General features: G+C 48.3%; 1 protein-coding gene across 11 annotated transcripts in view; it reads left to right on the top strand.

Annotated features, from left to right (window-relative positions):
* Nucleotides 1-18,186, top strand: part of NINL (ninein like) — a 70,802-nt gene that overhangs the window by 20,822 nt on the left and 31,794 nt on the right. For 10 of the 11 annotated variants that reach the window (XM_073339954.1, XM_073339959.1, XM_073339960.1 and 7 more), the window contains 6 exons: nt 2,221-2,425; nt 8,862-8,958; nt 11,108-11,283; nt 13,626-13,692; nt 14,535-14,725; nt 15,879-16,031. In XM_073339954.1, coding sequence (XP_073196055.1) covers nt 2,221-2,425; nt 8,862-8,958; nt 11,108-11,283; nt 13,626-13,692; nt 14,535-14,725; nt 15,879-16,031 — 889 coding nt within the window. Of the gene's footprint in view, nt 1-744; nt 786-2,220; nt 2,426-8,861; nt 8,959-11,107; nt 11,284-13,625; nt 13,693-14,534; nt 14,726-15,878; nt 16,032-18,186 lie in introns of those variants that run through there. The other variant, XM_073339958.1, reaches the window with a different exon arrangement.

Raw genomic sequence — 18,186 nt, 5'->3', positions numbered from 1 at the left:
GTGTTTCTATGGGGGTGGGTGGGTGGGTGCGTGCATGGGGGGGATCTGTTTGATTGGTTTATTCCCTGTCATAGTAAATCTATTTGAACCCACCCTACAAGCTTAAAACCACCCTACAATTTCCATCTGTTGGGTGGCTCCCATCCCAAGTGTCCACACGCCTGCCTGCGATGTTTCTCTCCAGATGACCCTTAAGGAATGTGGGGGTGGGGAATGTTTGCTGTGTTACCTCTGGGGCATGTTAGAATGTGTATGTGTCCTTTAGGCACTAGATTACATGGCTTTTGTATTAACCGAGGTGTGGGTTGATGTGATCATTTCTAAACCCTGTCTTTTTTTTTCAAACGGGCACATGGGGAAGAAGGGAGGGAGGGGAAGTTACGCTAACAACTCTCTGTTTATTTCATGCAGTATTGTTGTTGATTTGTTATATGGTAGCACCTAGAAGCGCACTGCGCTAGGTACTGTACGTAGACATAGCAAGAGACGGTCTCTGCTCCAAAGAGATTACAGTCTAAATAGACAAGACAGGCACGGGGTGGGGCGAGAGGGAGCGTTCTTTCCCCTTTTGCAAATGAGGAACGCAGGAATAGAGATGTGAAGTGAGTTGCCCAAAGTCATGCAGGGAATTGGTGGCAGAGTGGGAATTGAAACCACATCTGCTGAGTCTCAGTCCAGTGCTTTATCCACTAGCTCTGTAGTTTGCTTCCTTCCTTCAGAAGTCTGCACTTCCTTCTGAAATGAAATAACCAAAGAAAAATGTATTTGGCATCATTTGAACAGCGGTAAGGTTTTGCTTCTATTTGCTCTTTACAATGCTGAGCCAATACGAGCTGGTTGGCACTTAGGTTTTACTGGCAGAACTATTTCAGTTAGGGGTCTGACTCTCTTTCTTCTTTACCAGGATAGTTACACTGGTAAATGCCATAGCGTGGGTGAAGTTTTACTGGTGTGAAGGTGCCTTAAACGTGTATAGCTTGTCCTCGCACAGGAAGGAGAATAGCTGTATGCAGTTGTATGTATCTTTGTACCAGAATCGCTTGGTCCAGGGTAGGGGGTTTTATCGCTGTAACTACACTGGCTTGGTTAAATCGGCACAGTTTGCAGTGCGGACAGGGCCTCGGTAAGGGAAGAGAGCAAGCCGTTTCTCGAAGCTACGCTGTGATAGCTCCGGTGGTGTGGAATGAGGTGCCGTCCGGCTGCAGGGTGTTTCACCAAGGGAGCATTTAAACAGAGACTCTCCTACCTGGGCACGATCCAAGGTGTCCATTGTGGCCCCTAGAGCCCTTCATGGTTTTGGTTCCTCCTGTGGTGTTGTGCTTTCCCTTGCTGTCCTGCCTGGCTTCAGCCTAACGGCCAGTCTCCGTGGGGATCCTAGTCCCTGTCCTGTTGTGTGGCTGCCATTTTATCCGATTTCCCGCCTGAATCAGCCGCGTGGCCACCGTCACACCATTGCAGTGCACAACCCCTCCTCTCACCGGGAGGTCACCGGGAATGCTCTGTGAGTTGGCCAGTGGTGACTGCTGCCCTCAGGGGCACCGGAACCTTGCGGGTCCGGGCAACACATGTTCTGTGTTTTCACTGTCTTGGGTCTCCTGCGGGGCAGCATGAGGTGGGGTGGGGAGCTCACAGGCTGCTGTCTTGCTTTTCTGTGCCCGTGGCTCTCCTGGCTGCGAAGTCCAGCACGCTGCTGAGTACATGGGGCCTGGATTATTCTGAGACCAAGCTGTCTGAACAGCAGGACAATGGGACCAGAGTTTCCCCTTCCCCTGTGTCACCATCAGAGTTCACCATAGTCTGTGGATGAAATCTCTGGCACAGGAGAGCTGAGGGCACCAGCCACTACCAGCGCTGCAATCTCCTGTCCCAGGAATTTCATCCGCGAGCTGTGCGGGGCAAAGGGAGGTTTAGATCCCATTTTTGTGCTGTTCCGAGTGTTTCAAGTCCCGTGCACGGCTGTTGCGGAGGCAAAGTGGTTTCTTCTCCTCCGTGTTCGCACCTGCAAGGTTTCCGGTGGAGAATCTGGGTCGCTGTCATCTAGAAACAGCCGAGTGTTTCTTGCTGTGATAAATCTCCAAGGTTTTCTAGGGCAGAATGTTGCTTTGGGGTGGCTGGTTCTGTGGGGCCAGATGGGTAGCAGGAGCGGATCAAAACCTTTCATTTGAATGCCTCACGTTTGCAAGGCTTGCTCATTCTGTTCCCCTTGCTGACTCCCATCAGGTTGGCTGCAGTCTGCTGTGGGATGGGCGAGGCAGCGGAGAACAAGTACGTGTCCCAGCTCCAGGATGTTTATAACAGCTGCGATACCACGGGCACGGGGTATCTGGACAAAGAGGAGCTGACAGAGCTGTGCCGCAAACTCCATCTGGAGCGGCAGCTGCCTGTACTTCTGCAAACTCTCCTGGGACACGACCACTTTGCCAGGGTGAGTAGCTGCGTGCGACCTGAATGCGGTTACACATGCCACTGTGCAAAGGTTAATTTCTTTCAAAGAGAACGTGCAAATAAATAAATGAAACTCAGAAAGTTCTTAAATACCACAGATTAGTACCGGTCTATCTGTACCTTAATGCCGGAGCTACGTACTGACGGACACGAGTTCAGGCTCTGGGCCCAGGACTGTGTAACTGCTGGTGGGGTCTGTAGGTGAAGTGCAGTAAACTGACTTAAAAGAGGCAGAATGAAAAGCTTGTTGGCTATTAATAGCATAGCTGTGCGGTTAGGTTGACTGTGTAGGTCACATGCTGTTGGAAAGCACTTGGGCTGGGTTGGGCCCTGTATTATTTAATGGCTTTGTTCCAACTCTTCTGGTTTTAGAAACATTAGTGTCTGCTTTTGTGGGACCCAGGTGAAAGTACGGATGCCTTTAACCCAACAGTGGATTATCTCAATGAGAGAAGTTCCTTACCTGACTGCTCACCTGTGCCATGGTGCTTGGCTGCGTGGGGAGGAGGGGGGCACTGGCAGCTCCAGGGACTCCTGCTGCTGGTGGGGTTGGAGTGAGCCCCACAGCCAGCTCTGAAGTTTGCCTGCCTTGGAATGGAGGGGGTTCAATAGGCAGATTTTCCAGAAAATCCCACTGCGAGCCAGGAGCCTTCTGCTGCTCACGCCCTGCCTGAATGGAACCTAGCTCCCATCGTGGTAGCACCTGAGAGGAACTGCCAGGCTGGATCATACTTGGGGTCTGTCTAATCCTGTCTCCGCTAGTGCCTTGCGCTAGCTGCTTCAGGGGACGGTGCGAGAGCTTTGGAGCAGGCAGATGAGGAAACTTCTATATGCTTTTCAGAAAACCTTTTCCACTGCAGCACCACCATGTTCTTGCTATCGATTAACATGTCTGATCCTGTCTGAGTCCTGCTAAGCTCTTGACCTCCATGATACCTTGTGGCATACAGTTCCACAGGCTTAGCACATATCATGTGGAAAGAGTAGTGACTTTCATGTTAAATCTGTTGCTTTTCAGTTTCATTGCCCATAGTAGTCCCCTTGCTCCTGTGTTGAGAGCGTGAGGGAAATAAAACCTCATTCTGCAGGGTTTAAGCCAATCGCTAACTATTAGGTATTGGTTTGAGTCTTCCATGGGGGCTGATTACACCACATGTGCCTAGTGTGTGGTTCTTACACCTTCCTCTGTAGCATCCAGTACTGGGCCCAGTGGGAGACGAGATGGGGGAAAGATGGCTTGTGTCTCTGGCCTTGCTGCACATGGCATCCGTGACCCAGCTGCTCCTGCCCGTAACACCCCTGCCGTTCCAGCTCACCCCAGTTCAGTTCCACTGCTGCTCTTCTAGCTGGCCCTGTTGGGGCAGTGCTACTGGGAAGAGTACTGGGGTTTGTCTACACATAGAGTTATACTGGTTTTCCTAAGGGCTCGTCTAGTCTACGGACCATAGGCTACATAGCTAGGCTGGCAGAGCCCCCGCCAGGGGAAATGCAGCATAAGCCCATAGGAGGAGTTCTCCCCACATAGCTACCCATCTCCCCAAAGGATGTTAGGTATGCGACAGAAGCACTCTTCTGCTGGTCTAGTTGTGGTTACACTGGGGGTTTTGCTGGCATAGCTCTGTTGGCTGGGGCAGGGGGTTCCTAGCCGACATAGTTATGCCGGTAAAACTTTGCAGTGTAGATGAGGCCTTAAAATGGAATCTTACCATCAGTTTATCTAGCCCAGTACAAAAGGCTGCGTGGAAGGACTCATAAATCAGTACAAACCTGGTTGAGTCAATTACGACTTGATCATGAGCCAGTTAAGCTCAAGCAAAAGTAGCTCCTCAAACCAAAATGAGTGTCCACACAGGATTGCAGCAATTTAACTAAACCAGTGCAACCAGTGTGAATGAGGCTTCCGCTCCCTGCTCCCACCTGTGTTCTCCTTCAGCACTGTTTGGCTTGGGAAGAGGAGAGGATCGCAGAGTACTGTAACTCTGATCTCTTTAGAATTGAAGCCACTAGTTCCCAGTGGATCTGGGACAGTCCCTATGGGCTTGATCCAAAGCCCATTGACATTAATGGACGTTGCTTTATTGACTCCAGTGGGCTTTGGATCAGGCCCTCTCTAGAGCATCATGTTAGCTCGGCTAAAGAATTGTAATTGTTGGAACTCTTGTGGGGAGAGGGAGGGAGAAGAAAAAAGAGCAGATTGCTTTATATTGGGGTAAATGGAACGTCTCTCCCTCCCCCCCCCCCAAAAAAATCCTCTTCTCCCAGTGTTTTCTTGTGATTAAAATGCTATGCTGTATTTTTCATGCTGACAAAAGCATCATTAAACTACATGGGTCCAGTCAATTTATGAATGGCAGTAGATCGCCATCCCGCAGTCAGTCATACTCCCCTGCAAGCATGTGCAGAGACACTGGGGTTTCACTGAGGGGAAATACAGGACTCAGAAGTCTGGCTTCCGCAGCAAGTTGGCGGGGAAAAGCTCGGTGTGTTCCAGGCCTCTGGGTTTCCGCGTGGCAGCTATACATTCCTTCCACCTACGCCTGTGCTCAGGGTGTAGTGAGATGCGGGAGCGGAGGCACCAGGGTGATATATGTATGCTGGAGGCTGGGCGATAGCCTGACCTGTTTGAAGTCCATGCTACAGCTCCCATTAACTTCAGTGGGGTCACGATTTTACCCTAGGGTTTTCTTTTTGCAGGAGGTAGTACAAACTGGCTTTCAGTGTTGGTTTACATGAGTTTGCGTCCCCTGAGTTTCACTCTTGAGTTCAAACAAACCTAAAGCTCAGATGAACTGCAGCTTTCATGGTTTCAGCGTAGAACCATAAATCAGTCTGGTACTATTTTAACTAGGTCCCAGGCTTGTGAACCTTTTGATAAGTTTGGGGTAAGGTTTTTGGATTTTTTAAGTTTTTTGTCTGTAAAAAAATCTGTGCTTCCGGACTTTCCTACAGTTGTTGGGTGATTGTTGGTGTTTTCCCTTTTTATAGATATCCCAAAATCATTGTAAGCAAAATTGTTAACTTCTGGTTGGCTAATTATCTCAGCTTCTGAAAAGTAACATTCCAAAGCCACTGACTTGATTTGCCTGCCCCGAGGACTGTGAGAGGAAAGATAGCTAAACAGTGATATCACATCCTGGTTTTGGTGGTTTTTTTTAAATGATTGCAAAACTTTTGATTACATTCATTTGCTCGCTGTTCAGTTCAAGGAAACAAATGCAATTTCTGCTTTTATCAGCAGAAAAGACATTGCTATAAACTGATTATTATTTAATTAGAATGGAAGTGATCATAAAATGATATATTTCATGATTCTGAGGAAAGGAAGGAGTGAGAGCAGCAGAATAAGGACAATGGACTTCAAAAAAGCAGCCTTTAACAAACTCGGAGAACTGGTAGGTAAGGTCTCCTGGGAAGAAAATCTAAGGGATAAAGGAGTTCAGGAGAGGTGGCAGTTTCTCAAAGAGACAATATTAAAGGCACAATCGCAAGCTAACCTGAGGTGACACAAAGGTAGAAAGAATAGTAAGAGGCCAGTATGGTACCATTAGGAGTTCTTTAATGACCTGAGAATCAGAAAGGAATTCTACAAAAAGTGGAAATGTGGATGAATTGCTAAGGAGGAGTACAAAAGACTAGCACAAGCATGTAGGGACAAAATCAGAAAGGCTAATCCACAAAGTGAGTTATGCCAAGCAAGGGTCATAAAAGGCAAGAAGAGGTACTTTAAATACATTAGGAGTGAGAGAAAGATGAAGGAAAGTGTTAGGCCCTCTACTTAGTGGGGAAGGAGAGCTAATGATTGATGATGTCAAGAAGGCTGAGGTGTCTAATGATTATTTTGCTTCAGTTGTCACCGAAAAGGTTAACAGTGACCAGACACTCAACACAATTAATATTAACAAGGGAGAAGGAACACAAGCCAAAATAGGGAGAGAACAGATTAAAGAATATTTAGTTGAGTTAGATGTATTTGAGTTGGTGGGGCCTGCTGAAATTCATCCTAGGGTAGTTTGTTTCAGCTGGTTCCTAATCTTGGAACTGTTGGCAATTATCTTGAGGAACTTACTGGGGGTGGGTGAGGTCCCAGAGGACTGCAGAGGGGCAAACTTAGTACCTAGCTTTAAAAAGGGGAACAAAGTGCACACCTGGAATTATAGACCAGTCATCTTAACTCTGATCTCTGGAAAGATACCAGAACAAATAAACAGACAATTTGTGAGCACCTAGAGGATAATAAGGTTATAAGGAATAGCCAGTAGGAATTTGTTAAGAACCAATCATGCCAAACAACCTAATTTTCTTCTTTGACAGGGTTATTGGCCTAGTGGATAGGGGAGAAGCAGTAGATATGTTATATTTTGAGTTTAGTAAGGTGTCTGATGCAGTCCCACAAGCAAACTAGGGAAATGTCTAGATGAAATTACTTTGAGGTGGGTGCACAACTAGTTGAAAGAATCAGAGTATTTATCAATGGCTCACTGTCGAACTGGGAGGGCATATCTAGTGGAGTCCTGCAGGGATCAGTCTTGTGTCTGGTATGTAAGACACAGGAGGTCACTGTCCTGCTCTACTCAGCACTGGGGAGGCCTCAGCTGGAGCGCTGTGTCCAGTTCTGGGCAGCGCACTCCAGGAAGGAGGTGGATAAATTGGAGAGAGAAAAATGATCAAAGGTTTAGAAAACTTGAGCTATGAGGAAAGGTTAAAAACACTGAACACGTTTAGTTTTGAGAAAAGAAGAGTGAGGGGGGACCTGATACCAGTCTTCAAAGATGTTAAGGGCCATTATACAGCAGACGGTGATCAGTTGTTCCCCATGTCCACTAAAGGTAGGACAAGAAGTAATAGGCTTAATCTGCAACATCCCAAGACAGGAAACTGGGGAGGTTTAGGTTAGCTACCAGGAAAAACTCTCTAACTATTTATGGCAGTTACGCTCTGGAACAGGCTTCCAAGGGAGGCTGGGGAATCCCCGTCATTGGAGGTTTTTAAGAACCGGTTGGACAAAGCCCTGCCAAGAGGGTCTAGGGTTACTTGGCCCAGCCTCCATGCAGGGATCTGGAATCCATGGTGTCTTGAAGTCCCTTCCAGCCCAACATGTTTATGATTCTATGAATTTAGTTGACCTCTCTCACAGTTTCTCTCTCTCTCTTTCTCCAAGTACGTCAACGACTGTCTTCTGTTTTACTTTAATTGCATGCATGTTTGAACACGATCAAGAGTGAGATCTCTGAGAACATAGGGATGCTCTGATGCAAACAAAATGCATTTTAAAAAACTGTAAGGATAGAGGGGACCTGCCATGTTTGTGGGGATTGGACTGAGGGGAAAGAGCTGAATAGCTAGTTCTGTGTTCCAGCAACTAGATGTGCCCGTATTTGTTACTGCATCTAACAACGATGGAAGTACGCTACCTAAATGCTTCTACTAAAATGACCAGAGGTGAAATAGTGTGCTCTATTAACCTCTTAAATAATCAGTGTAGAACATATGTATTAACATTCCCTTTAGATAGATGGGTCAGTGAATGCTTCTCAGAAGTCCTGTTTCAAGCTGTTTGCTTCTGAGATGGTCTAGCAGTAATTCAGGTTGGGAATGTTTCGTTCTCAGCCTCAAGGGCTGAAAGCTACGAATCTGGAGTACAACGGGCAGTAGAGGCTGAATTGTCAGCAGGGTCCACAGAAAATACCAGGTTCTGCTTACATATTCTAGCTTCAGTCAGTATTTAGTTGTCTGTATTATATACTGCTACGTGTATTGTGGTAATGCCTCCGAGGCTCAGTCAGGATCAGACCCTGTTGTCTGTATATGTCGCATTGTAGTTTTCCTTCGGTGTTGGCTTCTTTAGGGAAAAGGTGTGCTGGCCAACATGTTAACATCCTAGTGTAGACATGTTCTAGCAGGATACCTGTCCAGGATAAACCCTTGACTCCCCCAGGGCTTACCGTGACCAGCTAATGCAGGTTAAAACTGCCCTCTGCCTTGTCTGCATTAAGATGTTAGCTCCTGTTCACTAGCATGTGTTTAAAAACACCCCATTTTTCCTTAGTGTAGACGTGGCCTTTGAGAAGAAGATGAGCTAGTTATTATCCAGCAGACTGAGTTCCAGTAGCCTGGTAATGGATGCCCAAGGCAGAGTAAGCCAGCAGAACCCAGGCTGCAGGTCCCAGACAGTGCAGTGTAAGATTTCTAGCGGCCTGCACCCAGCGTCTCCTATCAGACACTGCAATAGCCGAGGCGAACCCCCCAGGTTATCTCTGAGTGATGGAGGAGGACAGCGCATTGCTTCTGCACATAGCAGGCTCCCAGCAGAAGCACGAAACGAGGCTTGTGAGGCTGAACTGAGTACGAGTGACCGCCCCAGGTGTCTGATGGGAGGCCCGGTATGCGTGTTCAGCATCTTTTCCTGTCTCCACTAGGTAAACTTTGAAGAGTTTAAAGAAGGTTTCGTGGCAGTGCTGTCCTCCAACATTGACCTGGGCATTTCCGACGAGGAGAGCAGCTACTTGGAACCAGGTGCTGGGAGACTTTGCAGCTGGTTGTTCAGTTTTTTTCCCTCTGCTTCTGCTGCCAGTTGAAAGCCTTACCTGCTGGTGCATTGACGAATTGCCAAGACAGAGAGGAAGGATGGTCCAGTGGTTAGGGCACTGGCCTGGAACGAGAGAGTTGTGGGTTTGATTCCCTGCTCTGGCACAGACTTCCCATGCGACCTTGGGCAGGTCTCTCTGTGCCCCAGTTCCCTGTCTGTAAGACGGGGATCACAGCACTGCCCTACCTCCCCGGGGTGCTGAGGGTAAATACATTGAACACTGCGAGGTGCTCAGATACCACACTAGGTCCTTCCTAGATCTTAAGGGACCACTGTGATCATCTAGTCTGACTGGATTTGTCTAGCTTCAACTTCTAGCTGGTGGAGCTTGTTAGACCTTTGTCTTCTAGACTGAATATCCCTTTTATTATCCAATTTCTGATCCCCAGGTGGGATCTGAATGATCATGTCACCCCTAACTTCTGTCTTTGATAAGCCAAGTAGATTGAGCTTCCTGAGTCTTTCACTAAAAGATTGGAAAACATGCCTTATAATTGTTGTCAGGGCTCTCCTCTGAACTCTCTCCAATTCATCAGCATCCTTCTTGAATTATGGATGCCACAGCAGCCTAGTAGAGGTTGCACCAGTGCCCAAGACAGAGGCAATGGGACCAGATCAGTACCTAAGATAGGCAGTTTTTTAATTGTTTGTTATGCTTTGTGGCCGGGTGGGGTGTGAATTTTGCACTGAGTGACTTGGCAACTTCAGCAAAGTGAGGGCTAGCAACAAAAGGGTTAATTCAGGATTGTTAAATCCCACTCATAGCTTCAGTATTGGGCTTTTCCAGACAAATAGCCTCTGTCGGTAACTGGCCACCTGCCCAGGTGTGTCCTTTCTGGGGTGGCCAGGGATGCAGCAGGGTAACGGAAGATTCACAACTTCAGCTGTACGTGTCACATTAGCATGCCCAGATATTCCTCATTTTGTCTCATTGAGGCAGGACTGGACGTACACCGTCCCATACACTTGTACAGTGGGCAACGGGCCCACGGTGTGTGAGACTGGTGGAGCACAGCAGGACATGAGCTTTGATGCTCTCCCAACCAGCGCATTATAGCTAGGATTGTTTAGAATGGGGGAAAAGGTTATGTCTAGAAGCGGTGGGCTGGAGGCAGGAATCGCTGGGGGCAGTTGTCTGGCCTGTGTTAGTTAGACAGAAGGTCAGACTAGATGGTCACATTGGTCCCTTCGGGCCTGCGAATCTCTGGATCACTTGATCCTTCAAACACTGGAATACTCTTGTAATAGGGCCGGGAGAATGGCCTCAGGGGTAGGGCACAGAACTGGGGAGATAGGCTTCAGTTCCCAGCTCTGCCCCAAACTTCCTGCATGACCTTGGGCCAGTCGCTTAATCTACCCTGTGCTTCACTTCTCCCTTTGACAGGTGGGGACTGTCCTTCCCTACCTCGCCGGGTGCTGTCCAAAAAAAACCATTGTGAAGCTTTTGGGCGGGCAGTGGTGAGGGCTAAGTGCGGGCCAGAAGGCTAGAATACTGCAGCACGCAAGCACGGCTGGAGTTCAGCAAATATCAGCCGCTACAATTTGCTTCTTGCGCGCCCTGCACCGTGGCTGCCTCTGGTCACACCACGTACCGAGGTTTGAGTTTGCTACCTGCTTATGTGACAACAAGTGGTCCTTTGGCTCAGGCAATAGACACCTGTTTTAAGATCCTGAGGTCCCAGGTTTGGTCCCTGCACATGATGATGTGATCAGGGACACCATTACTCAAAGCTCATTGCTGCTTAAATAAGAGCGGAAAAGGGGAACTCTTTCTGTTTACTTGGTACGCGTGTGAATCCTAATGCGGGAGAAGGCAGAGTGAGTCACTCTTCAGACTGGCCGTTCTCTCTGTGGGTCTGTGATTTGTGTGTCCAAATAGAAAGCTATTTGGCCTTTAGAGAGAGCAAGGGAGCAATGCTGTGGTTCCGCAGTGAAAGTCACTGTGCTAGGAGCTCTGTGTATTCTCAGTCTGAGCAGCACGGTCTTTTTTGGTTTTAAATAAGCAGCAGAGTTTGAAAAGAAATTTTTCTAGACATCTGTGTGTCCCAGACTGCGATTGATTTTTTTCCCACCTAGCTGTCCCAGATGATGTCAAGCCCAAGTACGTGAATGGGGCTAAGTGGTATGGCCGCTGGACGAAGCCAGAGCTCCAAGAAACCGAGGTGGAAACCACCAAGTATTTACAAGATCAGCAAGTTAAAGCCAGTGTGAAAAGTCAGCTGAGACGCTCGGCATCTCTGGAGAGTGCGGAGGTAGGAATGACTCATTCCCCCGCTCCTTGGAGCAGGCTGGCCAGATTTAACTCAGCCTTCTTGCTTGATTGCAAGTAATGTTTAAACAGAAGGCCGCATTCATGGTGGTCTAACCTGTTCTGAATGGTTACCTGTGGCAATCCTTAAGAAGTGCCGATCTGCACTGGGCATGGATTACAAAGCCCAGTGCTAGAGCGGGTCGTAGAAAGAATGCTGCACAGGTACCAGGCAGAGTTGATACAGGTGCCATTTGGACATTGGTGGGGCACCCTGGGAGCCTATTGTGCATGGCAGAGTCTGCACACGGTCCCTGTCCCCCAGAGCCTGCAGCCAGACAGCAGTACCGTACCCCTGGTTTTGGTCACCCCTATGGTTACCAAATTCTGGTTACCCCTGTGGGAAGAGATTCCCCCTTTTGTACAATGAATTAAATGGAAGGAAATAAAATTTATTGGAAAAAAATTTCCTCGATTCATGAAGTGCCCCAGCTGGAAAGATAATGGACAAAAGTCAGGGACATTCCAACTTGGCTGCCTCGCTGCGCCCTACCCCACGTCCATAGAAGTCACAGGGCACTGGAGTGGAGCTCAGGTCCCTTCCACTCTCAGGGCCTCCGTTTTCCCTCCCGCCCCTCTCCTGTCCCTGTAGGATGTCAGCTGTTCGGGGCAAAGGCTGTCTCTCGCTACCTACCTACTCCAATGGTGCCCTAAAGGTGCTTCTGTGATACAAATAACAATTCAAGCAAGAGCAGGCCACTCTGTAAGAGCTATTAACGGGGGTTCTAAGTGAGTTAAACTATCGCACCTAGGACCCCCCTATGGACGTTGTGCTTCAAAACCCATTTAATGGACAGTAGCTTTGCCCCTCTTTGTGGGACAGGAGGATCGGCATGGGGTTGAGAATGCGGGTTGTCATTGCTTGTGCTGTCTCCAGGGAGAGCTCTGGTTAATGAAAAACAGACGATGAGTCAACTGGATGCATTATTTTTAAAGAAAATATAAACAGAGTCTAAGAAAAGAAATGTAGATTGCTTATATCATGCTGCTTAGAACATGCTGCTTCACGAGACCGTTCTCTCTTAAAATAAAAATACAGGGCAAGGAGAACGTGAACAAATTCATCCTTGGACAGAAAACTATTTTGAGAGAAAACAAATGTTACCCTCCCCCATGGCTGAGTGGGCAGAGCAGCTCCCCTGCTGGTCCAAAAATGCAGCTCCATGGCTTGGCCCCAGTCCTGCAGGCTGCCCTGCATGGGTGGATCCCTGCACACAGTGCCTCTCCCTCCCCCCGGCCCCGAGCCCTGCTGGGGGCAGACTCAGGGCCCTTTGCTTAGTTGTTTTGCTCTGGTGTCTGATTTCCTTTTAGCAGAATGGTTTTGTTCTTTGTTGTTACATTCTTCACGTCCCGCTGTTACATCTGCCATTCTTGTAAGTTGCCTTAACAATTTTTTTAAGTTTAAAAAAAAAAGAAAGACAGATCAGCAGAGACTGGCTTGTGTGTAGGGAAAAAACGATTGACGGCTTTTCAAAGAGCATTCATCGAACACTACTTTCTTTTAAAATGCCCCTGTGTGTTCCCCTCTGTCTTACCCCACGGGAACCAAGTGACCAGTCATTTGTGAACCCGTCCCAGGGCACCTTAACAGACAAAGAGTTGCCCAGTGGTTACGTGCTGCTGGGACTTGGGAGACCCAGGTTCAATTCCCAGCTCTGTTGCAGACTCCTGGTGTGACCTTGGGTCAGGCACTTACCCTCTCTGTGCCTCAGTTCCCATCCATACAAGGAGGATCATCACCCTGCCCCAGGGTGATGAGGATAAACACATTAAAGGCTGGATGCTGTAGCGATGGGGCCATATAAGCACCTAGGAAAGACAAATAATATAGGGCTGGCTCTTCAGAGGTCTGGTGCTCAGTCCTTCTGAAAATCAGACTTGTCTTTAATGTCTCTTGAAATGTGCTCCCAATAATTGAGTCCAAAAATTACTAGTTGCTCTTGATAATCTTGTCCAGAGGTTGTAGAACTGGTCAGTGTAACATCCTTTATTACTGGATAAGTAACACAAAACAGTGAGTTAATAACCTGATCTTTCTTTGGTGAATGTGTAGGGTTGTGGAATTATGATGTTACAGATAAATTATAATCAAGACTTTGTATATTAAATGTACAGCTAAAAATAAGATGAACGATCATTTTGTATTTGATAATAGGGATTTTAAATGGTTGACTGTCTCTGATGACTCATGTCAGCCCTTTTCACTTACCCTAAATCACAAACCATTATTCCACCCACCAGAATTTCTCTGTGATACTTAATCCTGTTCATACATTGTTTCTGCAGAGCCTTAAATCAGATGAAGAAGTGGAAAGTGCTAAAGAACCACAGAATGAAATGTTCCCGGCACAAGGTAGAAAATCAGTGCTCCTCTGTGTAAAATGCTTTTGGGGTTAACAGGCTTTCTGAATGTTTATGGCCCAGATCCTTTGTGACTAGAAATCCAGTTATGCCAGCTGAAGAGCTGACCCTACGTTTTATTCCCGTCCCTCAGGAAGATCTGTTGGGGGGGCTCCTTTTTGCAGCATTGGTTTAGAAAAGATGAACATCATACTTTCCTTGTAGACACAACTCTGTTCGAGGTGATGCTGTGGTGATCTGAAGTGCAGTGAGCTTTGCCAGGCTTCAATTCTTCCTACAGCTGCCCTATTAATCTTCTAAAAATATCCAAGATGAACTCCTGCTATTTAATTAGGGAGCCCAGAATCGATGAGAAATGAGGATCTCTCTAATTAAGGTTATGACACCTTTCTAGTCTAATCCAAAATTTAATCCCAATCACCTCTTAGCTTCAATATCTTTGGTGCTCCCAACAATACATGTGATCTGTGGCCAGAGAATTTTCTTTGGCAAAGTTTGGAGTTGAATCAGAAGCATCTGATTTAAGATCCCTGATAAGAAATTTGTAGGTTTTAAAAAATAAATGCTCTCCCTATAAACACACCTGATCTTTAGAATATAGGGTCCTAAGGACGAAGCTTTTCTTTGCCAAAAATTGAGGTTTTAAAATAGTGCCATGGAACAGTACTTAGAGGGCCCCGTCTAGCTCCCATTGATGTCAGGGGAGACGCTCCCGTTGAGTACAGTGGGAGTTGAGTCAGACCTGTAGTGAGCTCTTCCTGGTGGGCCCACGTACTCATTAGGAACAGTAGTATCTCTCTGTTAGTGTAACTGATACATGGTTAATAATTTTAGGCCAAACGGGCACCTGGAATCCTGACCTATTTGACAGCCCCCGGCAGACAGACAGCCCTTGCTTTGATATGACAGAGGGTCAGATTCGGGGCATCTGGGAAGAACTGGATATAGGGAACACCGGCTACCTCAGCAAGTGCGAGCTGGCGACGGTCTGTAAGAATATTGGGCTCAAAGAGCTGGAGCAGGAGGTGAGTTGGGGGTGGCATGGAAATGAGTCCATTGGGAAGGCAACCTGGTTAGTAAAAGCACATAGTCAGGGTAAATGGCTTTCAGAAATAAATCGTGACGTCTTCAGACGCTTGCAAATATGCTTCAAGAACATAGCCAGATCCTTAGCTGGTGTCAGTCAGTGCAGCTCCATTCATCTCGGTGGAGCTGTCTTGACTAGCTGAGGATCTGGTCTGTAATATGTATGAAGCAATTAACAGTAGCCTCTTTGAACCCAAAACCTGAATTCAGTACTGATTTCTAGCCAGCCTTGTGGCACACAGGGCATGTCTCTCATACAGTGCTGCAGTGACGCAGCTGCACCAGGGTAGCACTTTAGGGAAGACACTACTAACTCCCGGGAGAACTTCTCTCGTTGGCATAGGTAAGTCCTTTGCACGAGCGGTGGCAGCTCTGTCGACAGGATTTTTCAATCCCTGAGTGACGTAGTTACGCTAAGGTAAGTTTGTGGTGTGAGCTTGGCCTGACACTTCTGCATAATCTGATACATTTACATCTGTGGGAAAAGACTATTTAATTAGCCAATTAGCAGTGCACCCTCTGCTCAGTTCAGCCCCAGTCCTGCAGTGTGGTCCACACCGGCAGACCCCTGCATGCGCATGGACACCCGATGAAGTCAATACCACATTGTCACAAATTCTTCTCTCTCCTGGGTATATAAACTAATATGAGATGGAATCAACCTACAGTTGTCCCAGCCCAATGGCTACATGGGGATTGTAGCTAAAGCACTGGAAGTTGGGAAATCTAGGTTCTAGTCTTAGTTCGGTGAAGTAGCTGGTTTGCAGAGCTGAGCTCGCATTCCCCAAGTGCATTTGTAAATACAGTGCGATGACCTGTGTCTGGTGTGTATTGTTTTTATCCCTAATTGGAGCAACTGATGTGGACTGCGTGTATCTACATGGAGTCACTACATGCCTTTGTATTTACTGGAGTTTCTCTTTTGGTGTGGAGAGGTGGAAGGGTTCATTCTTGTTTATTGTCGATTCTGTTCGTTATGTAAAAACAATAGGGAACTTTAAAAAAAAAGATGTTGGTTTCCAGTGAATGAGTCTGGGATCTTGCATGTGGCTGATGTTTCTGCTAACATTTTCCCCCAATGGTTTTCTGCAGGAACTAGAAGATTTATTTCGTAGGCTGGACAGAGATGGAGATGGCAGGGTGAGCTTTCAGGAGTTCGAGCTTGGCTTGTCCAGCCATGGGCCTGTTTCGTTTCCTGTTTTTTCCACGCCTGTCAAACAGCCCAGACAGCTGCCAGATCACCAGGTGAGTCCGAGGCAGGACTCCCAAGAGTCCTGGATATAACTCCGAATGTCAGGCCTGGCTAAAGAGCCTGGGAGCCAGTGGAAAGACTCCCATTGACTTCCCTGGGGTCTGGATCAAGCACATTCTAGTGCCTGACAAAACACAGTGCTCTGCGTCAGATGCTTTCTGAGCAGAATTCCCAGGGAGGCTCAGCTACCAGTGTAGAAGGATTTGCCCCTCTCCCCTGCAAAGAGGGGCACCCTGACTGATGTTTTACTGCTTACAGCTCCTCCTGGTCCCTGGGAAGCAGAGCTAGCCAGAGCCTGTGCACTCCAGCCACACCCCTTCCTGTTTTGGCTGTGCCCTCACTCAGGTGTCCCCTGCTGACATGTCCCTTGTGCTGCAGGCTGGGAGTGGGGCTGGCACAGAGCCCTTATGCCAGTTCTGCACCAGGTGGGGCAGTCCTCTGCGAGGGTGCATTCTGGAGATGGGGGCTTTAAGGCCTCTTACACTGCCAGACTGACATCACGGGGCCCGAGTGTAACAGCCTCAGGCCTCCTGAGCATCAGGACAGGTTGTGTCCAGCCTGGTGATGATGGGAAGGGCGGCGTCTGGCACCCCCTTCACGCCCCACCTTTGTGCACCAACCCAGGCGGAGCACAGTTCCCGCTGTGCATCCCCACATGTCTAACTAAATCACTGTCCCGAAGGGCGTGCCCTAAAAACACACACGCTGCACGGCATGGCGGGGCTAGGACTGGTGTTGGAGTGTCGCTCCCGAGTGTCCAGACTCCGCGTGAGTTTTAACTGTGCTGTCTGCGTATTTCAGTAGCGCTGTTCTCCTCCTACCTGTCATGGGAGCAGTCTGTGAGCTGAGGGATCCACATGTTGTTTATGGCCTAGTTAAGTCAGTGGGTGGCTGGTACAGTCTCTCTCACACGCACAATCTCTTGCTTCCCCTGGCACACCAGCGCTGTCACTGCTGTGAGAGGAGTCTGGATTTTCAGGTAGTTCGTGCTGTCAAGCTTTGTTCCCAGCTGCTAAAGAGGCTGGTCCTGGGCCAAGGAATGCAGCTTTCGTTCAGCATCGAAGAGGCCCTTTGCAGTTGCTGGGTTTTGCTGATGCTTGGCTCTTCAGAGATCTCTAGGGGCTAGTCTGCACGGGCAACGCCAACGTGCTGCTGCTCTCCCAGCAGTCTAAAAACACCTCCTCCCTGGGGGGCCCAGCTACCAGCGCTGGGCCTGCGTAGCTGCCCAGATACTCCACGCCGGCGCCAGGGGTGCTTCGTGCAGACGCGGCCTACTAGCCCGCCGGAGACCCCGGATACGTACTCGAATTGCTAGGCCACGCTGCAGTCTCTCTGCTGGTGCGTCTTTGTGCTGTTGTTACTCACCCTATGCCTGCCTGGGCCACAGTCACATTGTCGCTTGCAGTGTGGACACAGTGAGAGGCTCATGTAACTGCCTCCTGTCTGGCCGGAGAGAGGAGGGAAACCCTATGCCGCTGGAATGAAGAAATACTGCTCTAATCATAATGTCAGCTTCAGGACTGTGGGCCGCCCTGCCCTTGTGTTGACTCTGGATATGTCTACACCGCAATCCGAGGTGTGACTGCAGCACCTGGAGGCGCACCCGCGCTAGCCTTGATTCAGGTAATAACAGCAGCGAAGCTTTTTGCATACAAACACAAGGGTCCCAGCGCGATTGCGCGGCCCATGCAGCAACTTCCCTGCTGCTGCTGTTCAAACTAGATCAGGTGTGTCTCCATGTGCTACGGGCGTAACCTCCTTGGGAGATCATCTCGCTGGAGCATGGAAATCGGCGCAATCAATGTTTTCTTACTATAATAGCAATAAATATTAGCAATAAACACTCGGTGCTTTTCATTCCCAAGGATCTCCAAGTGCTCAGAAACTAACCGTAGCACTAAAATGCAGCTACTTCTAGTCTGGAAACAGTCAACGGGCCCACTACGTAACCGTGGGGGAAGGAGACCAGAGGAAACCATTACTCTTTCCAAATAGGCCATGAGATCTTTTGGCTGAGGATTTCACTGGGGATTTCAGGGGACGGCCTGAGGAGTGAGGCACTACTCAGCAGGAGTAAGAGTATCAGAATCTGGCCCTAGGTGTGCCCTTTTAGCCATGCTCTTTGTAGCTTACCCCAAGATGTTCTCG

Source organism: Lepidochelys kempii, chromosome 3 (genome assembly GCF_965140265.1).
Source record: "Lepidochelys kempii isolate rLepKem1 chromosome 3, rLepKem1.hap2, whole genome shotgun sequence".
In the NCBI taxonomy this organism is placed as follows: domain Eukaryota; kingdom Metazoa; phylum Chordata; order Testudines; family Cheloniidae; genus Lepidochelys; species Lepidochelys kempii.
This window is presented reverse-complemented; position numbering and strand designations above follow the sequence as displayed.